Raw genomic sequence first — 23,584 nt, 5'->3', positions numbered from 1 at the left:
GCTGGGTGGGTGGTACAGATAACCAAACATGGGTTTATACTCAGATAGTTGAAGTGCATGCCTTAAAAACAAATGTTCAAAAGCAACATATTGTCAAATTTTAAAACAGATAATATGACTTTGAGGTACATTAAGAAGATAATATTAGGTCACAATGTATGTATGTATTTGATGCAATAATATCTTAGTGTTTGTTGTCTTCTGCATTTTGGGCTTCCACAAATTTTAGTTTCAGATAACTTATTTGTTTTATCCTCTTAAGACCTGAACTTTTTTCTGGTATGCTATTTGGGATGAATAAAACCTAATGAGTATAATGACTAAACTTGGTCATTGTAGGGGAAGTTTGATTATTTGTGTTATGTATTCTCTATTAGTTGTTGTTTTATAAGTGTTATTGTAATTTAATTTGTTTTTATTTTCACTAAAATGGGTGCAATGTTGTAATTTCACCAAAAGATGATGTGGGCAGTGTCCCTAAATGTGGCCAAAAGTTCAACATTTTAAAAAATGAAGTGTCATGGATCTGAGAGACAGAAATGTATGTATGAAGTCAGTAAAGTTCAATTTCATCTCATGATGTTACAAGACTGAGACCAAACTGGAGAAAAGAAATAGGGAATGAGTGATGAGATGGCTTTTTCTTTGTTGTGTTTCCCTCCTTGTTGTAATTGAATTGCTGAAATTGATGATATCACTCATTTGGACCAAATTAAAATACAAATCTTCGGTCTGAGACTTTACATCTCACTTCTCTTTTCTCTGTGTCTCTTCACGTTGGAGGTGTATCAGTCATTCATGCCTGTGTGAGTGAATACAGTCCCCCACCACTTCCATTTACTGACCTTAGCGGTTTGACTAACCTTTGTGCTTCAGAGGAGATTCACTGGCTCTACTCACGTATGAGAACACTGTGTATTTTGCCCTGGTCGGGGGCTAATACAGCATGATTGGATCGACTTGGCTGACACTGTTTGTGTGTTTGTGATCTCAGCAGAGCATCAGTGGATGATAGGGGTCAGTGACACGGCTTGTTTCTCGCTGGGCAGGAGCTTGCAGAGCAGACAAACGGCTGGAAAGAAGGTCTATGAAAACGACCTGTGGCTTTTATCCGTCTATCATCAATACACTCCCACACAGCACGCATTTACAGGCACACCACAATGAGGTGTGCATGCTGTGTCAGAGCATAGTGCTGTACATTTTTAACAATTTATTTCATCTTTTTTTTTTTTCTTCAAAAACTTCACTCTTAAAAATGCTTGGCTTGCCACTTATCAGCTGGGCTAAAAAACACATATTTTTGTCTTAATTGGTTACTAAACTTCAGTGGGTAGGTTTTTTTTTAAACTCTAAAAGAGGAATTAAGAAAATATTTGCTTTATTACCATCTGTCTTTTACTCCAGTGGTGTCAGTATATTAAATGGAAAGCTGCCCAGAAGTACAACCAGGCCTTTAAAGCTGCAGGTTAAATCTCCAATTAGAGGCAGAGGCAGTCTCAGCCAGCAGCTGCTGTGTGTTGGCTTCTTCTTTCATATAGAGAGTAGGGAATATGAAGTCAAGCAGAGGCGCCGGGGACAACTTTTCATGTCTGGTGAACATCGTGCAAAAGACGAACACACTGTAAAACTAAACAGGCTTTAAAATGTAGTGTAATACAGAGAGCAAGGTGATTTTTCCTTGTTGAGTGCATCCACACAGCCTCCTTTAAAAAGTTTTGCTTCAGTGAAAACTGAGACTGGTCTTTCTTTTTGTGCCATAAAAAAATTAACACATTTTCGCACATAATCTCGCCTTGCAGCAGTCTAAATGAATTTGCAGCCCATTAATCTTTCCTGCAATTGACTCATTTATTGATGTTACAAAACAAATCTGGTAATGATTTGTTTTAGGTGAAAGGCTGAATGAAGCACTTTTAATGATGCAGGAAGATTAAAAAAAGCATCTGTGACCCTGTCGGATGCAGCACAGCGTTGGTCTTTATAAAATCATGTTGTGTAGCAAAGAGCCGCACAAAGCTGTGAAACATAGTTATGAATTCTAGTCATGTCCTCCAGGTTTTAGAAATTATAAGACTCCTGTGTAAGATATTTGAAGAGACCTGCATGAGATAATGCACAGAAATTCTCCTAAGAAAAGCTTTTAGGATTGAAAGAAGAGATGATTCTTGTTGTTGCAGAATCTCTGTAGGCTGCAGCTCTTTAGTATCGTAAACTTTACAATTGATTTAAGCTGGTTATAAAACAGACTGACATTCATACTGATGAGTCCGTAACAGCCACAAGTGCTAACAAAACAACAGCAATAAGACAGAAAATTTCCAAAAAGATATTTTAATGCCTGAAAGTGCTGCTAGGAGGAAGGTGTCAGACAAAGACATTTAAAGGAAGTTGCAGAGAGAGAGTTATATCTTTTCCACTTAGGATCATCCATGTAATGTGGTCCTTTGACTAAAGAAAACAGGATGAGTTTTTGGCTTAAAAGTCTTCCTTTCAAATATTCCAAGATGAGCAGAGATAAAACGTGTTGCATTGTCCATAAGAGGCGCCAAATCTGACACAGGTTAAGAGTCATACACAGTAGTTTGGAGCAATGTTATAATAGTCAACTAAAATGAAACTAAAAACTAAAACTAAAATTTAAAATACATTGCAGTTAACTCAAACTAATAAAAACTAGAAAAGAAAACAAAAACGATCAGTAAACTAAAACTGTATCTTGTGTTCACAAAACTAACTGAAACTAACTAAAATTGTGCCAAAATGTTCTTAGTTATAGTTTTTGACAATATTAATAGCCTTTAGGATTTGAATTAATCCACCAATTTTATGACAGTTTTCGGCAGTTGTCAGCGCCATACGGCACCATCATAGCGACGTACTGGGACGTGCTTGTTTACTCACTGGCTGTGCGCTGTGCTGCGACAAAACGTAGTGGAGCCATGAATCAGAGCATCTGTAATACTTTAATTTGCATTTGAGTCTGACTTTATTGTTACAGAGTCCAAGTTTTTCTAATTATTAAAGCTCATATTATATTGTTTTATATAATTTATGTTTATATTTTCTATATTAAGCTTGTGTTATTTTCATGTGTTTAAGGCAGCAGCCAACAGTTCAGTATCAGCATTGACTGAGCAGTGAGCACTTTGTTGGACTTGAAAATAAACAGTACGACAAAATATTTACTCTGACTTTTTTTAATCCTACACCTGGTTAATAGGTATGAAAAAACTAAAACTAAACTGAAACTAAACTAAAACTAAAACTAAACTAAAACTAAGCCTTGTTGCAAAAATTAAAACTAATTGAAAAAAAACTTTAATGGAAAAAAATGTCAAAACTAACTAAAACTAAACTATAATGACAAATCCAAAACTATTATAACCTTGGGTTGGTGGAAAACATTTCTTTTGACCACTGTTTCACTTTTCCTCTAGCGCATTACATGTTTGAAAATGAGGGTAATGCATGCTTTTGTAATAAATTCAGATAATCTGGAAAGTGGGTCTCAAAAGGGTAAATAATCACACACACGCACATACTCAAACACACAACACAGGGGAGCTTTTACCTTCAACACAGGAGGGTCTGGCATTGGTGGTGCCAGCAACCTGCCCTGGAAAACAGGAACACTTGACGGTTTGAGAGCGCTCCTCAATCTTGTTCTTATTACAGCAGCGATGGATGGCCACCACCTCACACGTCCCCTGCTTCACCTGGTACGAGACTGAGACAGAGATGAAAAGAAAATGGAGAAGAAAGGAGGAGTGGGGGGTTAGAACTAGAAGTTCTTCAACTTATATTTAGCTTACTGGTGTTTACTTCAAAACAATTGCGTTCATATTCAAATTGTTTTTTTCTGCAAAACCAATCAAATACACACCACAAAAGCTCCACAGAGGATTAAACCAATCTGCTGAATTATTTACTTTCATATAAACTCTTCAATTTATTCCAGTCTCACAGTCTCTGATTCACGAGTAAACACTCTTTAGCGATACTTTGCTTTTATTCTCAGCCCAGTGCCCTCATTAACTTTGAGACAGAAGCCACTTTGTTGCTATCATCGTGAGCAGGAGGGAGAAAAAAACAAGCATAGTGAGAAATATTGAATAAATAATCGTTTTTATGGACTCCTTTACGATATCATAAACCGCTTGATGTAAGGAAGAACAAACCTGCACATATTTGGAGGATTAAAGTAGTAGAATATCACACTGATGGTACTTATCACTGTGATGAGTGTGTCTTTGTGTGGGTGATTATATTTACAGAACAAAAACCTTTGCACTCTTTCACATATCTCTGTTCTTTAATTTGGATGCATGTGTGTTGTGTGTGTTTGGTCCGTACTTGTGTTTCCGATCGTTCTATTCATAAGGATAATTGCTTTTCACCTGTCATCTCCAGCACACAAACAACATCTAATTTTCCTTGATGATCTTAACACTCCCCAGGGGACCTTAGTCCAGTTAAATATCACATTGTCTTGACAGTAATACAACAGAAAGACGTGCTTAACTAACAGCACAATTCAACACACATGGGGCTTCTCCCCTGTGGCTTTATATGTGAGTCTGATGTAACTGAAACAAGATGCTTTTAATCAGAGTTATTCAAGCTCAACCAACAGACTTTAATCTCTGCCTTGGTGACTGATCATTTCTACTGGAGTTGCATCCTGGTATTTGTACTGGTCTCTCAGTACTTGAAGATAAATGATGCTTCAGCAGCTGTGAACAGGTATGTGCAGACTGAAGCATGTGCTAGTGTACAGTCTATTCTTGTACAACACAGCAGTATGTGGGTGCAGCAAGGATAGTGTGTAAATAGGCTTATGTAAATGTAATGCAGTGCGTTCTGCATAATGTTACATTTCACTTGGTACATTAAACCCATGAATTTCCTTAAAGAGGGTTTTGTAGCCACCCAAAGAAAAACCTACAGAGCACAAATGTTCGGAAAAATGTTTAGTATATCTAATCTTTACTTATGGCTTCTGAACAGATTCCAGGTGCCTTATCTTTCCCTCCTAAAGCTTGTCTTGCTCTCCTGGGAGTCTCTGGCAGCATTTCGTGAGCACAGCAAACCCTGCTGGCGACATTACTACCTATAAGCCTCTTTACAGCCCTGGAAAAACCTTGGTTATACTGTACCATAAGCCCAGATTTCATTTATGTACGTGACTTTACCCGAGCTCCAAAACTTTTCACGCTCAGCTGAATGAGATTTGCAGGCAGACACAGAAATACACACACAAACACAGCTGTACACACACACACACACACACACACACACACACACACACACACACACACACACACACACACACACACACACACTGCAGAGGGTTCCATTTCTGCAGGCCACGGCCCCTCTCATCCTTTCTGATTTAAAGTTTGTTTGTTCTCTTCTCCAGAGAGCCCCATCAATGATCCCCGGCTCTCTGAGGGCGCCCCTCCACTATCATCCCTCCACTTTCATTTCCCTCACTCCTCTGTCTCAAACTCTCATGAGGCTGGAGCAGCTGCTGTATTACCCGTGCAGACACACATACATACTCGCACAAGCATGCACGAGCGTATAACTTTTATCTGCTATTAAAACCCTTACATTCAATAAAACAGGAGAGAAATCAGTAAGAGAAATATCTGTGCAAGCGTAATTATAGCAGAATAATCAGAAAGAGAGCGCCCAGTAACAATGTAAATTAATAAAAGCCTAATTCAGACACAATCAAATTGCCTTTGTTTTAATCAGACCTGCACCCTCTCTCATTATCATTACTCTGTACTGAGAATTAATTCTATTGTTAGAGCGCAGCGGAGTCTGGGTAAGACTGGTCAATCGGCTGCCTTCATCTCAAAACGAGGCAGCTTGTTAGCGAGAAGGAAAGAGAAAGAAAAGAGTGAGGGAGTAAGTATTATATAGGAGGAGAGACGGTGTCACGGGCAGCCCAAAGAACAAAGAGTGGCTCGCCTCCTGCTGGCATAATGAGGTCAGCAGGTTCACAGGTCTCCACTTTTTATTGCTTACATCAGACCTGGGCTGGAGCTGTTTGTGTTTTTAATCTGTGAACTTTTAAGAGTCCAGTGCAGCGGGAGGTAAACTCATCTGAACTTCTGTTCTGTTCCTTTTTTGTGTTCGCATTTTTGTAGGTTAACAAAAGTCTGCAGCGGTGTTTGTAGTGTTTTTCTTTGGTTCTCTTTCAGGGCGGATGATGATGCACTTGAAAAGACCAGCATGCTCCAATAATTTTCTCTAACTGCAGCAGAAGTGGGTGGGTTCCATAATATGTGCATGAATTCAGCGCATGTCTACATTGTATGCTGCTAAGTAAGAGTGGGCCTTATTTCAGAACAAATATAGACTTTTGAAGAAACAGCATTACTTTCACCCTTGTGCACCAGAGGTCTGCAATGAATCAATAGAGGTTAGAGACAGACAGAGTTTAGCCAAAATCTATATCATGTGGGAGAGATGAACTCAACACCCACTCTTGTTGCCCACTAAAAAAAAAAGTTAAAAGCAGTTATATGTCTTTATAGAAAAAGCTCTTCCAAGATTCTTAGAATATAATGTTGAGTTTATCAGCATAATTATACATATTAAAGGTCCCATATTCTGCTCCTTTTCTGCAGTTTAATATGGATCATTGATGTCTTCATGAAATGGTAGTAACATGTTTTGGTCCAAAAAGCCAATAAATCAAGCACAGCAGCATTGTTTCCAGGCTCTCATAGCCCCTCTGTTCAGAACGGTCTGATTTAGTGGGCGTGACCTTCATATCTAAATGAGCCACCGCTGATACCGCCCCGCTCTTCCACGTCACTGAGAGCGGCGCCAAGCCGCACGGAGGGGAGAGGGCGTTACCTGCTCCGGTGGACCAATCAGGTCAGACTTGCTCCTGATTGGTCAAAAAAGGGAATCGCTGACGTCAGCAAATTTCCAAAATCCAAACAACTGGTTTTAGGTCAGGATTTTACATTCACAAGCACTACTAAGTACAGGTTTTGTCATTAAATATCACATTTTGTGGGCGGAAAGCCAAAGACCCACAAATTTCACTAAAAGACTTAATCAAGGGATTGTTGCACAATATGGGACCTTTAATTAAAAATGGCTGTGAGGATTATTTGGAAAACAAGAGCTTTCTAGAATAAATACTCTGTTTACCATGAGCACTTGCACCCACTTTCATGAGGACATGACTTTTACCAAGGTGTGTGTTTGTTTTGAAGCAAATGGTGAGTGGAGAGCCAAACTTCTGTTGAACACTGCTTTACTTGTTCAGGACAACTTTTTACCAGATACAAAGTGAGGAGATAGTGTTTTTATTAACAGTCATGTAGCGCTGATGTTTGAAATATGACAACAAACAAACTTGGTAAACTCAGTTTGCATCCTGGTTTAGTAACCGGCTACATTTAGTGCTACTCACAGCTCAGTGCTCTGAGATGTGTCTGTAACTTGTAATGCTAGTGAATCCTGGTTACGTTCTACCAGTGCTCATCTACCGACTACAACCTCACCAAGCAGAGCTAACGTAACCTCACTCTTCATTTTATTGAAAAACTCTCAAGTTTGAACAGACCACTGCAGAATAGACTGTGGGTTGGAATGAACATTATCACAAACAGCTTGTCTTGTGTTTTAGCCTTCAGCCTGCGCTCTATCACTCTCCTGTTTCGCTTTCTCCCGTTCTTCTGTCCTTTTTCTTTTTTGACTTCCTCACTCCGGTGTCCACCATTGCTACAAAATTAATCCAAGAAATCATTTCCAGCAGATGAAAACACAGATCTCTCGCCTCACTGCTAAGCTTTCTTGGCTGGCATGGTGTTGTTATGTGCCGTAAATCAATCCTGTCTGATACAAGCTAGAAGTTGAGAAATAGCATTTACAAATAACATATTTTGGATCTGATAATCTCATTTGAATTTTGGATTACGATCAAGCATCCAGAAATGAGAATTTTCTCAAGATCACTTAGAAAGTCCTCCCAGGTCATTTTTAAGGTGACCATATTTTCAAATCTCCAACTTGTGACACTTAAATTTTACTGCAAGCCAACATGAGCTCTGGTTACAGATGGAGTTTTCATCAATGCACCCTACACCACCATGAAAAATGCCTCAACAGATCAAATATCATGCCTCCTAATTTCAGCTTATCTGCCATCAGTGACTCAAGGGTGTGAAGGGCAATGATGGTGATCAAAAAAGCCTCAGCTGTATTGTGAGAATGGCACAGGTAATAGCTTGTTGTAAAACTTGTTTGAACAAGGCCTGTTGTAAAGTCCAATCAGGCAGGGCAAGGCAGGCAAAGATACCCTCCTCATCCCAGTTGGTTGTCACTCACCTCACCGTCCTAACAGTACCAACAATTTGTGGCTGCTAATTTTAATAAAGCTTTGTTTGTCTGTTTTGAAATCAACTTGCTATGCATTAGGGATGTGTTTCTGGTGCTGCAAGCATAGCACATTTTTTTGGTCATCAAATATGTTAAAACCCAAATAGGGTAAGTTGAAAACCGGGTTGTGTGGGTGTTGAATAGATATTTGATGTTACTTGGGACTTGCTGGGTTTGTGATGTAGCTGCACGCCATGCTGTAGCCATGCTAGTAGCTATGTTCAAACTATAGATTTTGTGGCTCTGTACACAGACAAGGCTAAGTCTTAGCATATGTTTGCACAGGCATGCTAATAATATTTTGCTTGACCAAGCTGATGGTGGGTCAACAGACAGAAAGCAAAACATGGATTAAGCAACATTTGGCGAAGTTAAACTGTAATCAATGCAAAAGTAGTCAAAAAGTCTTTCGTCAGATTTGTTCCCAGTTCGATTTGTACTAAACTGACTATGAGCTGTTGTTCAGAGAGCAGAGGCTTGTAACCTCAGCTGTCTACAGGTTATGTCCTCATATGCTGAAAATTTGCTTGTTTGTGACTAAAGTTGTGTCGTTTCATTTGGTTGCACCATGGAGATGTACATCTCAATACGGAGTTTAACATCCGTATTTTCTAAAATGTATTCATGTAGGTGACATCTCATCCATTTGGCAAAACAAAAGCACTTTTCTCAGTAAGGTGAAAGTGACAGCATTTTATTTTGTACCTCGGTGCCCCTGAACAAGCTAACAGTTAATAATCATTCCTGTTAACAGTTAATAACAGCCAGCTGTTACAACCAACAGCAGCAAAAATGTATGTGATATGTGAGAAAGCATTGTCCGGAGGTAGTACCCAACCTACAGTGTGTATGAATTAACAACAGTGACACTGAGTGATGAAACAGACGGCTGCATTGTACATGAACTCAGCTGTACTCAATGACACAGCTGTACAATAATATACGTTTCGAATGGGATTTCATTTTTCATGAAGTGTGTTGCCAAAACTAAACAGCTGACAAACCCCGTGCTCTTCTTTATCATCCTAGTTATGCCGTTTTTGAAAGGATGTGTCATGAAAATGGGTGTTTTGAGGAAGACCTTGCACTTACTCCCAGACGACCTAAGACGTAAATAATGCCTGCTTTGGGAATATCTAAGCTGGGGCAGATCTTAGAGCATCAGTCATGTGTTTAAGTAACAAGAAATGACCTAAGCTAGGCAACATCTGACCTTAACTTTAACAAAACTGAGCACTTACATGCCATTATGAAATAATCATGCAGTTTTCCTTTATGCCTTTAAAGTAAGACGCCGAGAACACCTTTTAAAGTTTCTTATGTTACCTAATGTTATTTATTTTGTGGTTTGTTTCCATTCTATAGCAATGATATAAAAAGACCTTATTAATCACAGGAGGTTATGAGTGACCCCATGTTGTAGGCGCACTCAGTGCTTCTGAGTTGAAGCAGCACAAAAACAGGGACAAGTCCCGGACATCAGAGAAGGTCTGGAGTGCTGACTGAAGTACTTCAGCTTAACGCTGAGCCCTCTCAGCTTTGTCTTTCCCTCCTTCCAGCCCTGAGTTCAGAGAGCTTCTGCCTCTCTCCCCTCATCTGCTTAAGATTCATGTGTAGAGCAGCGGGCCTCCAGCTATAAACACATAATAAAAGTGTATCTAATGTCTCAGTGTTGCCTTTAAACCATTCTGTTATGGCCATCTCAGTGTAATAGAGCCCTGCAAACGCTGAGATGAAAAGACTTCTCGAGCATGGCTAAATGCTTCTATTCCTGCAACAGGCGAAAGGGGAGGTGGTGATGGCGGGGGGTTGGCAACAGTAGCTGGGCAGCCAACAAACTGAGCTACCTTGAACTGATGGGTTAGTCAAGCGATTGATGTAGTCTGACAGACACGGGTGAGCAGGAGCATTGTGCAATTTATCAAAAAGCTGTGTCTTTCCCCTGTCGATACCTGACAAGCATGTCTGCCGCTGTGAAAGGCCAGATATCTCACAAAATCTGTCAGAGGACAGCAGAGTCGATGTGGAGGTGACATACTGTAAGTCACTGCAGGAACAGACTGGTAAGTTTCAAGAGAGTACGATTTTAGTTATCTGTTGTGTGAAACATGGTAGGTATGGATGTGACAATTTGTGTTTCTGTTTCCTTACCGCGTCAAGTCAACAAATGTATATTCATGTTGCTGATTCTCTCTCTTTCTTCTTTTGGCCTTTTAGATCGTATAATGCTTTCCTCCCCCGCCTCTGCTGTCCTCACTCACCCCATCTCCCCCTCACCTTGATCCTACACAGCCCATCAGTCCTCCTGACATTATCAGCATTTAACAGGCCCAGAGGCTCCCCGATAATTATCCTAACAGGTCGCTGGTGCGGCTGAGTACTCCTTTGCAACATTTCCATCCCCAATAAAACCTGCCCTCTCAGACCATGCCATGTTGTATTCTTTAAAGACACATCTTAAAAGCAGCCTTTAATGAGAACAAATAAACTGTTGTACCTAATACTGAAATATTAATAAGCACAGATGCACACTGTTGTGTCTTAAAACCCTTGTTTAATCCTAAGTGCTCCAGTTCTAGAGTAGCCTTAACTGTGGTAATGTGATGCAGACAGCGCATGAGACAATCAGGGCACATGAGGCCCTGATACTTCTCCATGAATTCATGCAGAACTATAACTCCATGGGAATTTGAGATATTATCCAAATTGGAAAAGCTGTTTGTCATGGAAGCCAGAAAAAAAAAGTGGTTTGGTTTGCTATTCATGCCTTAGCAAGCCGTGGAAAGCTGAAATATGCACTATTACATTTTTCTGAATGAACTACTTCACTCCTGCCAAGAAGAGACTGAACTGGTGGTCTCAGATAATCAAATCTCAAGTGTTTACCCCCCAAAAAAGTAAAAGAGTGCAAGAGCGATTCAAAGCTTGTAATTTAATCATTGAACACGATGAAATGTTTGTTAGAAATGTGAAACAATCAATTTTTCCTGCTACAAAGTGATGCTCATTGAACACAAAACCGCATTTAGAGTTAGAACGACTGATTATTTGTGTAGGATTACCTTAACAGCTCCTGGAAAGCAATTTCTTGTCTAACGTGCTCATTAATTTGTCTGCGTAACTGTTGTAAAATGCTGTAAACAAATAAGTTCAAAGAGCATAAAAAAAGGGGGGGTTCGTTGCATGTTCACCATGGCTGTCATACATTTATACACAGCCTGGTTTTATTTGTGAGGGGGCCAGCTGTGAAAATGGCTCTAGGTGAATTTTATTTTATTTTATTTCATTTATTTATTTATTTATTTATTTATTTATTTATTTAATTTTATTGTATTTTCTTTTAATTTTAATTTTTATTTATTTATTTATTTATTTATTTAAGCCTAGAGATTTGAACCTCTTTAAGGAAAAATTCTTTCCCATGCTCATTACATTATTCAAAACTGAGTTAGCAGAGTGAGCAACAGGTTATTTTGTCCTGGACAAAGGACCCCATGCATTATTTCTGCAACAAAATGTTCACTTCACAACTTGAAGCTCTTCAAGTGACAAGAAAACCTCACAGCTGTTTGCCAGTCAGTGGCAGGCAATAAATAAGTAAAGCATGAGATGTGAGTATGATTGTTTCCCTGATGAATATGTATGTTCTTTCCATCTGCAGGTAAGAAAAAAAATGCAGCAACAATAGAAACTAACTAGTTTTCTTCCACTTTATTCAGCACCTGCCAGGTGAGACTGTGAGCGGGGACATGTCGAGGCTCGTTCTGCATTTTAAATTTCAATCAAAGTGCTGCCATAAAACTTAAAGAAAAGAAGTGTTTTTATACCAATTTCTACACAAAGTGCCCCCTCGCAAAGACAAAGTGTCAGGTATGATTTCTCTGCGTAATTAGCTTGCATTTATGCACCTTTTCTCATCAAAGATTAAATCTTGAAGTGAGTTTCTGTAAAATGATGGATTGACACTGAAACCATGGAAAATAATGACTGTAGGGTGAATAAAAACTTCCTACTTAGAGCATTTTTTGACCTCTAGAGCCATCATGTGGCAGCAAACGGTACATCATCAGCTTCATAGATCAAAAAAATGCCTCACTGACCTGCCAACAAAGCAGCAGTAAAAGCACTTAAAGGAGAAAACAGAAAATGTATCCAGCAGACACAACGCACTGCCAATTATTTTTCACCTTCAAATTACTGTGTCTTCATGATTTTGTATTCACAGCCAACAGGTCCTAAACTTCTTCCAATTAGAGTAAACCCTCTAATAAGAAGTGGAGTCATTTTGGGAATGGCTCATCTTGTTTTAGAGGGAAATAAGAAAGGGTTGGGCTTCTGTGCTGACCTTCACGGGGCCCGCAATTAGCAGTGTCCCTGCCGTAAGCAGGCTGCCTCGTCTCCGTCAAAAAAGGAAACTAATACAATCACTTAGCGCACAGGCTGACTGCTGGCAGCATTTCTGTGGCACGTAAAGGTCACCTTGCAAAACAGGAGCAGTGAGAGCAAAAAAAAAAACAAGAGATAATTAAGGAAATTGTCATAATTAAGTGTAAGAAGAGTCAGCTCAGGAGGTTGTGGCTAACAAGTCGAGGCACAAGATGCTTGGACTCAGCGGACCTGCACAGCCCTGATGAAATGTTAACATAAGTGTGTCTGTCATTTTTTTGAATACTTGTATCCATGATTGTTGGAAAATTACTCAACAATAGTGAGTAAATTTAGCTTGTGGGCCTCAATTAAGTGAGCGCTGGGGATGCTTTTCCTTCTCTCTTCAAGAGTTCCCTGGAAATAAGCGTGATGATGTTTTGGTTGAAGGGGCTGCTGCAGAGCCATGCATATTAATGTAAGCGCTGCAATTATAAGCCAGAGGAATTAGGAGTCATGAGCTCTCATGTTCTCTTCTGCACGAGACATGCACCAAATTTTATAGCAACACTAAACCACTAAGATCAGGCCGCTCTATCCCTGAAAGCTCTTTGAAAAGATCAGATCACACCCACACTGATCTATTTGTTTTGACAGCTCCTGACAGCTTAAGTGCCATTTGTATCTGCACGGGCTCGATCAGTCAAACTGGGGCGTGTTTGCGTCCAAGCCCAAAACGAGGCCCTGTCTAGATTACACTGTGTCAAAGTGAGGGACAGAGAGAATTGTCCCCGCTTGGCCCTTCCTGCAGGACGGGGATGACTCAGTCAGCGACAGGCTCAGGGAACATGTGTTGCACCCTCTCAGTGACAGTGTAATTAACCTCTCGTGGTGTTGAAAAGGGGGGCTGCGGAGCAAGACCTGGTGTACCTGTCGGTCCCCGGTGGTTACGGCTGCCAGCAGACAACGGGTCAACGCAGAGCATCACCAAGGCAACGAGGAGGGCCACCTGCAAAGGCCAAGCTGACCTCTCCCACAGTTTCATCCTGCAAGAGAAAGAGGGCAAAGAGGGAGAGGGCTCAGGAGCAGGAGAAAATGTCCAAATAAAGACAGGAGGCAAAGGAGCAAGGCAAACAGAAAGTATTGCTTTTTCAACAAGCAGACACAATGTGAGGGGTGAGACTGAAGAGGTCAAAGGAAAAACAAGGTTGAGCAGGAGAAAAAAGAAGCACTGAGGAAAATAATCTCTACAGCTGCACAGCAAACTTAACAGTGAAACGAGCTAAGACTGACACTTCACCCCTGTTCAAAGGCATTTTGTCTGAAAAATCTTCACTTTATGATTAGTTCTAACAATGTGTGGAATAGTGTCTGGATACACTGCAAAAAAAACTGTAATCTTATTTAGTCTTTTTCTCTTGTTTTTAGTAAAAAAAAAAAAAAAAAAAAAGTCTCATTTTAACCTCTTTAAAGACAAAAATTAGGTCTTTGAGTCTTTTCTGGCACCTGCCCTAAAGCAACAAGAATCAAATATTACTGAACAAAAGTGATCAGTCTTCAGGATGATTTCATCTTTTACTTTCGTAGGTCACACCACAGCATCATATTTTTCCAGTCCAAAGCTGTGTACAGTGACTTTAATGTCTATTAAAAACTTATTTTTTAATCCAACTTAATATAAAGGAACCAATGCAGTACCAGGAAGGATTTATTTATTTATTTATTTACTTATTTATTTTTGCGATCAAATATTTTATTTATTCTCAGAGTGAGGTTTAGATCACCTATCAACACAAGTTAAAAAATAAATAAATAAATACACATTTTTTCACTCCCAGCCCACCCCACCTGGCACATTTGTTAGACAATCAGACACACGTGTACAAGAGAAAACACAAACACATAAAAACTGTACTAAATATATAAATAAGTTATAATTAATAATAGGAATATATGGAAGAAGTAGAAAAAAAGTTAAAGAAAAATGAATAGATCAATTTAGATAACAGAAAAAAAAAAAAATCTAGCAATTAGATACCACTGAATATGTACAGAGCTTTTGTATTTTCTAGACCCTGGGATAGGATGTCTATCAGTTAATCTCTGGCACCGTTAAATGGAGCAAATGAGAGTTCCAAAGAGATCATGTCCAACCTAAAGAAAGTTAAGTGCTGTATCTTAATCTCATGTGGAGGTTTCCAGCTCATTACCAACAGTCTTTCAGCAGCAGCGAAAGAAAAAATAATTAGTCTTTTCTGAGATTTGTTGAGACCCAATACAAAATCATCATTTAGGAGCAACAGGCTGGCAGAGAAGGGAACATCAGTTCCACTAATATTGGATAAAACTTTTGACAGAGTAAACCAGAAATGCTTTACTTCTGCACAGTCCCACATAACATGTGCACAGGTTCCCACTTCATTGCCATTACACAAACTACAAAAAGGAGTTAAGGGGTTAAAGAACCAAGGTACCAAGGAGAATATTAATTGGGAAAAAAAGAGTTTTGGTAATCAGTTTAGTTTAATGTTGATCATCCAACATCATTGAAGTCAATAAATAAACTGAACTGCTTCACCAGGAAATTCATGCACAATTAATGTATGTGAAAGTTGGTTTGTTTAATGTTTGTATATAGATTCAGGACTCATAGTATTGGTTGTTTTAATCTAATTTGCGGATTCACCTGAGTAAAACATTCTTCTTTTCCAGCTTTCAGGTGTTAATTGGTTGTGAAACGATGTCACTTCCTGTGTGAGATGTTGTTTTTTGTTGTTTGTTTCTGTCCTCTGTCGTGTTACCCTTTACAAGATGTGGTCTCACCTGTTGGCCGTCTCTGTCTTCTCTGATCTCTCTTCTCCTCAGAAGATCCTCTGTGGTCGGAGTGTAAAAGCCATGGCTGCATCCAGTCACTCCTCAGCCCTCCTCCTCCTCCTCCTTCACTTCCTCCTCCTCTTCTTCCTCCTGCTCCTCCTCTCCCTCACCTCAAACAGACGAAGCCCCTGGAGAGAGGGGATACAAAGACACACGGTGAGGAGGGAGGCCAGTCTGCCCTGGGGTTCCTCAGCAGCCTCCAATGGCCTTCTCTGAAGGTCCGGACACACACTCACACACACACACACCTAGGGTAGAGATGTGAAGGCCTACATTCTGTCAGATCCATTGTTTACAATAGGTTCACCTACCCCCAGGCTGAATGTGATCCTCACTCTAGACATCACACACAGCTCTCCCTATCTCTATGCTTCCTGCTTACACTTGCACACACAGATTTTCCCCTCACATGTCATTGACATACACACAGACTAACATACTAAAATCAGGTACAATGCACTCAAACTTAGGTTGTTCTTAACTGACATGAAAAAAAAACAGAATAGCCTCATTCTTAAAACTTTCACTAACAGAAAATCAGATTAAACAAGCCCCACACACAAGTTCACACTCTTCAAACACACCCAGTCACACTTGTGTTGTTTGCAAGGTAAATTCAAACAGTATCGGACAACTGCAGAAAGATTCCCTTATTACAGCTGAGTGACAGCTTCAGATGCATGTGCACTTCTTCACACAAACACGTACACACTAATACTAGGGTGACCATATTTTGATTTCCAAAAAAGAGGACAACGGCACTGGCCTCGAGGCACAAATTCAGACAGGCCTCTTTTATTCTTAATATTTTCACTGCCCCGTGGTTACTCCCGTCTGTGGAAACACCACAGTACTGGATTTTTTTGAGTGCTTCATGAGTGACTTCAACAGAATGGGGGGCTATAACACCTAGAGATGGGTACCGAATCAGGTACTTCAAAAGGTACCGACCGAATTCTGTCAAAAGTACCGAGTACCGATTCATGTAAAATCAAAAGGTACCACGTTTAGGTAACTGAACACATCCTTGTGACTGTGGGGAAGTGAAAGAATAGTCGATTTTCCATGATGGACATGAACACAGCATTGCAAGGGTTTATACTGAAGGATATATATGTTAAATTGAAAAAAATATATATAATATTGTTAAAGAAATTGATATTTTTTACCACATAACTACAAAAAAGTACCTAAAATTTGTACCGTTGAGTACCAGTACCGATTGCCAGGTACCAGGCATTGGTACCGTATCGTTTCAAATGTGAAAGGTACCCATCCCTAATAACACCATTGACAATGGCTTCAGTCTTGGTGCGAACACTACTAAACTTTTTAGCAATGTCAGAGTCAGGAAATGTCTTTTTTTAGCAAGGCACTGGTGCAATCCATGGACCTGTAGCTGTTGTGGTGTTTTACAGTATGAAATGCCATTGCACCCTCCGCTGCATTTACAGCAACCTCTGTTTGCCCAGGTCTAACAAAGAACTCAGTCAACTTTGCAGAAGAACTCTCACCTCACACAGCTTTTTTATGTTTTCCGGTGTCCATGTGAGCTTTGAGATCTCCAGCACCTTTATTGGACACTGAGACATATGTGCCAGCTTTGCACACGGTATACTCTGCCTCCCACTTGTCCCGACCGAGACGGTATGTCGGAAATTTTATTTTTGCAGTTCATCTGTGAAGCTGCACCTAGGCTTAGGCATCTTCCGTGCAGTACAGCTCCGCTGTCTAAACATCCCTGTCTTCTCCACTCTCCGTTTATGTCTCTCTCTCTCTCTCTCTCTCTCTCTCTCTCTCTCTCTCTCTCTCTCTCTCTCTCTCTCTCGCCTTCTCTCTGATCCTCTCACTCTCTATGTGTGTGTGCACGCGCAGAGCAGACCTGCCCACAAGGCAGCCTCTCGGTAAGTGATGTCCATCATAGTATTGTTTGCAAGCGCCGGTCAATTTACGGACGCGCGTAATGGTCCTATGAAAATCAGTGAACACCGGACATTTTCGTGAATTTATTAAACCCGCCCGGACACCCCGGACAGGACGTAGAAAGTGGACATGTCCGGGAAAAAGAGGACGCTTGGTCACCCTAACTAATACACACACACACACATACACAAAGGAAGTCAATTATCATCCCTGCAAACGAGTATGTCAACACTCCACTCTTGACAAAAGGACTTACTCTGCAATCTAAACAGATTCACATTAATACCAAAATCTCTTGTCTTCTCCAACCTTCATTATTCATCATCACTCATTGATATGCAGCTCGGCCCACCGCTGTGCCCAGGAACTTCCTGGGAGTGTGTGTCAGTTTCAGCCAGGCCTGACACCTCTGCTTAGCTATGGGTGTAATGCCACTGCCCCCTGGTGGTCAAAATCACAACAGCAGCTTCAAACAAGGAAAGGTTATACGGTAGAGTACAGAATTATTTTATATTTAAAACTTTTACTCCCATCTTTGCTACAGCCCCCTTCTCGTTGCATGATGACTCTTTTTACTCTGCCTCCTGAGTATTTTATTTTTTGTCTTAAACATACTTAATTTGTTTTTTTGCTTGACTGGTGTCTGCACACCTCAACCTTGAACATTACACTAAATTCATTTCACTGATCTTTTACTCCACATTGTGATTCTCTTATGTCACTGTCTTGTAATTCTTTGGGGGAATCACCAGAATTCCATTGTATCGTATCTTGTTGATAAAAGAGAGAGCACACAGATGAATATCAGGGCAATATGCGGTCAGTGAAAGAAAGATAAGATCAGAGGTACATCAAAATAGAAGGCAAAGTTAGGAGATGGATGAACTTAGCGGCAATAACTGAAACATTTATAGGGATTATAAGAGAAGTGAGAAGCAAAAGGATTTCAAGCGGTATTCTTTTAAGTTTTAAAAATAATAGGTTTTGCATACACTTGACAATACAATATTTTATCATGAACACAGAAATTCTGATGCGAACAAATGTAGCCTTCCTGTACAGTGATGACTTACATTAGTATGGGCTGGAGTTAGACATCTGAGCAATTTTAATCTTCATTTGTGTGTTACTTTTTTAAAATGTCTATAACTACGTGTGTGTGTGTGTGTGTGTGTGTGTGTGTGTGTGTGTGTGTGTGTGTGTGTGTGTGTGTGTGTGTGTGTGTGTGTGTGGTGTAGTGTAGTGCAGTGTAGTGTATTTTTTTTCCAGTAGATTTGTGAGAGTGCGAGGTGTTCGTGCTGTGTGTGCGGTGTCATTAGGCATGCTGTATGGCAGCACAGTAGCCCATTTTTTATTCCCTTTTAAAGGCCGGACTGTGGCACGCATTTTTATCAGCTTTGTTCTCTGATACACTCATTAAAAGAGCACAAAAGTGCGCATGTTTGTGTGTGTATGTGTGTGCATGTATGGTGAGGTCTACAGTCGCAGCTCAGTCTTGTAAAGACTTTGGGGACAAAATGTCCCATCAGTCGGAGAGATGCTGTCACCTTTACTGGGTCTCATGGTTGCACATAGATTGCAACTTAACAGCGGGCATAAATGAGTTTAGGATGAATGAAAAACAATTAAGTTATTGTGTGAGAGAGAATAAAGCATGTCACACTTCATTTATTTATTTATTTTACAAAAAAAAATCACATTTCCTAAAGTTTCAGGTGTCCCTGAGGGCACAAAGCAGAAAGCAGAGGTGTGTGAGGGGCTCAGCTGGTCATCAGAGCTCTGAGGAAATGTTGGACATGGCAGCGGTACGCACACACACACACACACACACACACACACACACACACACACACACACACACACACACACACACACACACACACACACACACACACACACACACACACACAGGAACATTTTACCAAGCAGAGCGGAGATATGCTCATGATTATCCGAGAGCATGAAGTCTCACTCAGTCTAAAATTATCCCTCCTTCCACATCACCCCTCTGCACCTCTGCTCCTGCATTCTGTGTCTCTGTGGGCTAAAGGGTTGATTTGTGTCATTTCTCACAGTTATCACACAGGGGACTCATTGACATGCAGTGACACAATCTCGCCATGGTCACAAATATAAACCATGTGAGCAGCATCTAAACAGCATTATCTGCATGAACATGACTGAAGGCTGCACAGCAAACACGAAGCAATGAGACGCTTGGTGCACGATGTGGATGTTACCAAATAACAAGGGTTATGTCATTTACTGGGACAGAACAGGAAGTTCCACATTCTCCTGGGAAGAACAATATGTGGTTTTGTAAATGTCTCTGCTTTATTTATTTATTGTGCAGCAGATTGGATCAGAAACTGTGAGCCTTTCATTACCTAACGAAGATGAGCTGAGGTTATCAAGGTGATCCATTCAGCAGTATGATGGAGACCTCTATGCAGCACATGAATGTGTCAGAACAGAGATGTGTCTTGACAGATCTCCCTGTCAAAGGCAAAATACGCAGGATGAAACCAGCATAGAGTCAACCATGCACACTGATACTCTCAACTTCAAATATAAGAATGAGGATTTAGACCCTCCTTTGTGCTCTGCTTCTCGACATGTTTTAATTCAAGATTAGATAAGAAAGGCCTGATTCATTTACAGACTTACAATGTACAGAACTTTTGAGCCAAGCAGTTAGATGATTTTTACACCATGTACAATTTTTTTTTGCCATGATGTGCTGAGGACCAGGTGCTATAGTTTCATATTTGATATTAAACACGATACATTTTTGTCATGTGCTGAGAGAAAAAGCTTAAAATGACCACATCTAAGTACATGTGAATATTGAATGCAGAGGTCAGTCAGCAGTTTAATTCTCTCTTTATATAGACTTCATTAATTTTTTACATTTCAGTTTCATTACCCTCTTACCTTTGTTCATTAAAGGAAAATCTGTTTATTATAGAATGCAAATAGTAAATAACCTGCCCTCAAGCAGACAACATGGTGATGATATTGTTTTCTGTGTTTTAGAAGCAAGGCGTTGATCCCCAATGTATCCCTGCAAACTATAGCTTATCTGGATTGTTCAACTTCGAACTTCAGGTAAAAAAAAAACTAAAGAAAACTTTAATGCAAGAATCACAGGCATAATAACACACCAGTCTTTGCTTCAGGTATCTGTGGTTTGCATATTTCAAAACCAGTAAAGCAGTGTGAGTGAAGACAGCACAAGCATCACACCAGCACCTCAGTGAGCTGATATTCTGCACCCAGATACTGAGCAAAAAAGCAGGTCAGTGTGAAACAAAGTGCCTCTCCTTACGGTGGATGGATATTGAAAATGAAACAGGTGAAAGCAAAAAGCCCAGTGGAGTCTCATGTAAAGTGTTTCAGATTTTAGCTGATATGTTGCGTATTAACATTCAGTTAGAGTGTGTAATGTTCTTTATCTATATATTTGTCTGCCTCAGACTTGAAACTTTCAAAGAACGACGCACCCAGCATATACAGCGTGTGAGTGCCTCCATACAAAAAGTCTCACACACTGGCACAAACTTAAATTAACAAATTGGTATGTATTTAGCAACCAAAGCTCCTGATAAACTCTTACCCGTTTCTGTCTGTCGTACTCCTGTTTTGTAAAACCAAATTCAACATCCTCAAAATACACAGTCAATATACACTCAGCTGTTTTCATCTTTACTTTAAAATGAACACATGGGCAGGCGTGAAACCATCCAAGAGTATGTGTCATTTTAATGTTCACAGGAGTTAGTTTTAGGTGTTCCTCTAATCTTACAGGTCCCATATTATGCAAAAATCACTTTAAGTCTTTTGTGAAATTTGTGGGTCTTTGGCTTTCCTCCCAGCCCACAAAATGTGAAATTTAATGACAAAACCTGTACTTAGAAGTGCTTGTGAATGTAAAATCCTGACCTAAAACAAGCTGTTTGGATTTGGGGGATTTGTTGACATCTGAGATTCCCTCTTTGACCAGTCAGGAGCAAGTCTGGCCTGATTGGTCCACCAGAGCAGATACCCCTGACATTGGAGAATGCCAAAGTTGAAGAGCCATCACTGCTCTGTTTTTGGCTGTAAACAGCCACATAGTTCCATGCACAAGCTTCCCACCTCGGGAGAAGACAAGCCTGAGTGGCTAGAGTTCATTTATCAAGGAAATGTGCCAGCTACACTCAGTAAAACTGTGCATGTGTGTGCTAATCACTTCACGGCCGACTGCTTTTCCAACTTTGGACAGTACAACAGAGGGCTAGCGAATAGACTGGTCCTGAATCCAGAGGCATTACCAACCATCCGCCAACAAACCTCAGACCCTGGAAATGTGAGTGTTTTAAATGTTGTGTGCTGTGGAGCAGATGTAAGAGCTTTTCCTCAGTGTCCCCTCTGTCTCTGTGTTAGCTTCAGGATGCTAACTTTAGCTGCAGTTAGCCTGTTGTTTTAGCCTGTTTTATTTGTTTTTATTGTAACGGTAAACGAGCTTTGCTGTTTTTGAAACACTGTGCACTCGGAGCTTGTGGCGCCGCTCTCAGTGACGCGGAAGAGCGGGGCGATATCAGAGGTGGCTCATTTACATATGAAGGCCACGCCCACTAAATCAGAGCGTTCTGAACAGAGGGGCTCTGAGAGCCTGGAAACAATGCTGCTGTGCTTGATTTATTGGCTTTTGGGCCAAAACATGTTACTACCATTTCATGAAGACATCAATGATCCATATAAAACTGCAGAATAGGAGCATAATATGGGACCTTTAATATTTTTGCCTGTATCATGTTATTGTCAGGGAAAATTATCACTCACTCACTGACATTGCTAATGCTGTTCAGTATATTAGTCAATCTTTTAGTTTATGGAATAATACAGAAAGTCTTTTTGAAATGAATGTTAAAATATTTTGGTGTTTTTGTTTGGTATCTTAGTAAAACTACCCATAACTGTGTGATTATTTCTGTATTTTCTTCTTTTTCAAGGATCTTCATCTTCAACAACAACACCTGCAGATTTTACTTATTGTTCAACATGTGGATTGTAGTTCTCTTATATCTAGGTCTGGGGTCATTGGAGAAATACAGCACAGAAAATGTTTCCATCATCCATCCATCCATCCATCCATCCATCCATCCATCCATCCATCCATCCATCCTTCTATCCATCCATCTGTACTCCACTCCGCCTTCACTGCACTGTTTCCTGCAGTGAACCGACAAGCAATTAGGTGGAGGATTCTCTGCTTGGCTGGATGTTTAGGTTTGGAAAAAGAGAGGAGTTGTGAGTGAAAGTCTGAATTCAGGAGCATTACCTGCCTGTGGTATTGACTGCAGAGTTCAGAGAATGGCCTTGGCACTAAGGTACCATTACAGCTCAATTGATCGGACTGCACTCAAGTCCAAATCCCACCTTGTTGCACAAGGCGTCGTCTCAGGATCCGGTGACCGTGGAAAGTATGTGTGTTTGTTTGTGCATTGCGAGACTTGATGTGTGTGTGTGTGTGTGTGTGTGTGTGTGTGTGTGTGTGTGTGTGTGTGTGTGTGTGTGTGTGTGTGTGTGTATGTGTGTGTGTGTGTGTGTGAGTGTGTGTGTGTGAATGCTCTAATGAAAAAAAACATGTCTCCAGTCCTGTGTTTTACAAGGTTGCTCTCCGCCCCTTTTTCTTCTCTCCATAAGGTCTCGTTTTCTCTTTCGCTTCCTCCATCCCTCTCTAGCTGTCATTCTCTTTCTCCTCCTTCACTAAAGAAATGGTTAGATGTTGAATGTATTTTTTACTGTGTTCAAACAAGAAGTCTGGACCCACCTCTCGTGCTCCTGTACATCAGCAAGTTAAAAACAAACAGTTATCACTGAATTAGCGACACTTCTTCAGCTTATTTAGCCATTAACCAAAATCATGTTAATTTCTTTCACAGAGAATCAGAACAAATTTGTGTACCTGTGACATTCACACATCATTTTATCAAATTTCTCTTAACAACCTCAATTTTAAAGCAGA

General features: G+C 40.3%; 1 protein-coding gene across 2 annotated transcripts in view; it reads right to left on the bottom strand.

The window, feature by feature from the left end:
- The window catches only part of tafa4b (TAFA chemokine like family member 4b), a 46,015-nt gene that overhangs the window by 13,091 nt on the left and 9,340 nt on the right, over window positions 1-23,584 (bottom strand). For both annotated transcript variants that reach the window (XR_012598379.1, XM_074673257.1), the window contains exons 2-4: window positions 15,601-15,779; window positions 13,708-13,823; window positions 3,575-3,730 (exon numbers count right to left, since the gene is read on the bottom strand). Coding sequence is in view for 1 of the 2 variants with exons in the window: in XM_074673257.1 (XP_074529358.1) it covers window positions 3,575-3,730; window positions 13,708-13,822 (271 nt within the window). In the remaining variant the exon portion in view is untranslated. The remainder of the gene's footprint in view (window positions 1-3,574; window positions 3,731-13,707; window positions 13,824-15,600; window positions 15,780-23,584) is intronic.

The sequence above is a fragment of the Halichoeres trimaculatus genome, unplaced genomic scaffold, assembly GCF_033239565.1.
Source record: "Halichoeres trimaculatus isolate MK-OKI-2021-1 unplaced genomic scaffold, fHalTri1.1 fHalTri1_scaffold_1, whole genome shotgun sequence".
NCBI lineage: Eukaryota > Metazoa > Chordata > Actinopteri > Labriformes > Labridae > Halichoeres > Halichoeres trimaculatus.
This window is presented reverse-complemented; position numbering and strand designations above follow the sequence as displayed.